Source organism: Nicrophorus vespilloides, unplaced genomic scaffold, assembly GCF_001412225.1.
Source record: "Nicrophorus vespilloides isolate i.1.1-1 unplaced genomic scaffold, Nicve_v1.0, whole genome shotgun sequence".
NCBI lineage: Eukaryota > Metazoa > Arthropoda > Insecta > Coleoptera > Silphidae > Nicrophorus > Nicrophorus vespilloides.
The window spans coordinates 8468-10709 of NW_017098534.1; the positions used below are offsets into that span (position 1 = coordinate 8468).

Genomic DNA, 2242 nt, shown 5'->3' on the forward strand with positions numbered 1-2242 from the left:
ATTGAAATCCCGACTGTATCGAAATCCCGACTATATCGAAATCCCGACAATCAAAATCTCGACTATATAGAAATCCCGACTACCATAAAAATGTTATTGTATCGGGATTTCGGTTGTCGGGCTTGCGATTGGCACTGCATTTTATCATGTGACATAGGCAACCAAATATGCACATAAGATAAATTATTAGTTAAATTCGTATTAACGATTATTAATTTTCTAATTATGTTTACAGGAATAATTAAAAATTGAAATTAAATTATCAATTTATGAAAATTACACACATTTATTTGTTCAATCCATTTAAAATCTTTTGAAAACATTAACACTTTGGTACACACAATAAATACAGACACACACCTAGATCTAAATAAAATAATAACAAATAATCTCAGGTTTTTCACACAAAACTAATAAGGAATGTTGTTAAACAAACAAAAATTAAAGCGTTAAAATTGGCATCTTCATTCACTTGGACTTTTCGGTTCGAGATTCTTCAGATGGTTACGACTTTGCAAATGATTGGTGAATTGGGTATCGGAATTCATGACGATGTTGCAGTTCTTGCAATAGAACTGTCCACTCGGCGTGCGATACGTGCTAAAATCTGTTACCTTTCAAGTTTAAAGTTAATGTTAAGATTAATTGTACTATTACCTGGTTCATTGGGATTCGTCGTAATCGTTTGAATGAAAGAGGTGTTCCTGAGTTTCTTCTGATGCTTGCTTCCTTGAATGTGATTTTCCATCTGCGGATAAGATGTTACCTTCACGTGGCAGAGATCGCAGCTCAAAGAGTTCACTTTTTCAGGGTGGTTTTCGAGCGCCGCAAAACCAGCACCAAAACCGTCTCTGCCGCTCGGATCGATTTGGATGAAACTAAAAAAGATGTATTTGAAATGTACATTAAAGTTTATAATTACCTTCGTTTCCAATGTCCAGAGTTATCGATGTATCCTCTTCCTGCTGGTTTTCTCGTCCCACTGATAACTCTGCAAGATAATACGAAATGAAGATAAATATATAGGGTTTCATTTAAAGTATACTTTTGGTGGATTTTCCCCATGTAATGTGATTCTGCATGAGCTTTTCCTGTCAGTGGAAGATCACAAGCTTTGCAGTGGAAATATTTTGGATCATTATCCTAAAACAATCATTAACTTAATAATTTTGTAAATGCTTAATATATTTGATGAATACATCAGAAATAGGCTTCTTATCCCATCTGGCCCTCTTGTGCAATGGTTCCCCGGTCCGGAAGGAATAGGAAATCAAAAACTTCCTAATATTCTTATCATGGTTTTTAGATGCATAGTGTATTTTAGCACTAATCGAGTTGATCAGTTGAACTTTACATACACCACAATACAATGGCTGTATCTGATCCCTCAATTCCTTCGGCAATGAAGTATCTGTCAGGTCACCTCCCAGCACAATGCCTAATTCAATTTAGTAATAAAGAAATCACATTCATACTCACTAGGTCTGTTGTGATGTTGGACAACATCTGCACTCTTCCTGTAATCACTGGCAGGTCTTTTCAGTGTTTTCAAGACTTCATCGCAATCAGCTTGCAAGATCGATTTGTGCTCAATGTCAGGCTGTTGTCCTGTGGCAGGGAGGAGACTCTGCTCCCCCCGACGCTTCGGAATTGTAAAACTCCTGTCCAACTCTTTGACTGCGCCCCCATTTCGAATTTCAGGTTAGTTTGAAAGTTTACTTTTAAAGTTACCTCTTATGATGGTTCCATCTGATGCGCACTCCATTAATGTTTGAAAATCAACAGTTCGGATGTTGGGAAAATTGCTTGGATCCTTATGCTCGAGGATTATTGCTCCAAAATCTGACAGGTGACCAAAATAAAGCAGAGCAATTCGAATGAACTCGGGCCCTATGCAACGCAGCCAAGTTCATAACGTTACGAAAGAAGAAGTACTTTGCCCAGTTGGTTATCTACGCTACTTATATAATCGTATACGATTTTACTCAACTAAAGAATATTGGAAAAAATACCATTTATAGAACTTTATTGATAAATTGATCTGTTTTCCAATTAACTTAATTTGATGCTGTTTATAGAGTTCAAATTATATAAATATTTACATATGAGTAATATTCATTTGAAATATTAAGGAAAACTTTGTTTATGTTTAGATGTGAAAAGTTTACGATTGGAGGCCATTTGCATTTAGTTACATTTCAAAATGTCGGTAACAAACAACCAATCAAAACGTTTGTTTATA

At 35.6% G+C, this 2242-nt stretch overlaps 1 protein-coding gene across 3 annotated transcripts; it reads right to left on the reverse strand.

The window, feature by feature from the left end:
- Nucleotides 1-266: 266 nt before the first annotated feature.
- Nucleotides 267-1944, reverse strand: LOC108562712 (zinc finger protein 346-like). Of its 3 annotated transcripts, none has more exons than XM_017921124.1 (7): nucleotides 1732-1944; nucleotides 1480-1677; nucleotides 1200-1423; nucleotides 1046-1143; nucleotides 923-991; nucleotides 658-878; nucleotides 267-607 (listed from the first exon to the last, which is right to left on the reverse strand). In XM_017921124.1, the coding sequence occupies exons 1-7, from the start codon at nucleotides 1763-1765 to the stop codon at nucleotides 465-467; spliced, it is 987 nt and encodes a 328-aa protein (XP_017776613.1). In that variant the 5' UTR covers nucleotides 1766-1944; the 3' UTR covers nucleotides 267-464. The 3 variants fall into 3 exon arrangements, with proteins under 3 accessions (XP_017776613.1, XP_017776611.1, XP_017776614.1); XM_017921122.1 differs by having other exon boundaries at nucleotides 1200-1438; nucleotides 1732-1943; XM_017921125.1 differs by having other exon boundaries at nucleotides 450-600; nucleotides 1200-1438.
- Between the last annotated feature and the right edge of the window lie 298 nt (nucleotides 1945-2242).

What these genes read in the sequence shown, in the direction of transcription:
- LOC108562712 (XM_017921122.1), bottom strand. Translation starts at nt 1,765, where the DNA reads ATGGAGTGCGCATCAGATGGAACCATCATAAGAG. An exon ending in CCAACATCACAACAGACCTA is followed by an intron (nt 1,439 to 1,479) that starts GTGAGTATGAAT and finishes AAATTGAATTAG; the next exon opens with GCATTGTGCTGGGAGGTGAC. An exon ending in GACGAATCCCAATGAACCAG is followed by an intron (nt 608 to 657) that starts GTAATAGTACAA and finishes GAAAGGTAACAG; the next exon opens with ATTTTAGCACGTATCGCACG.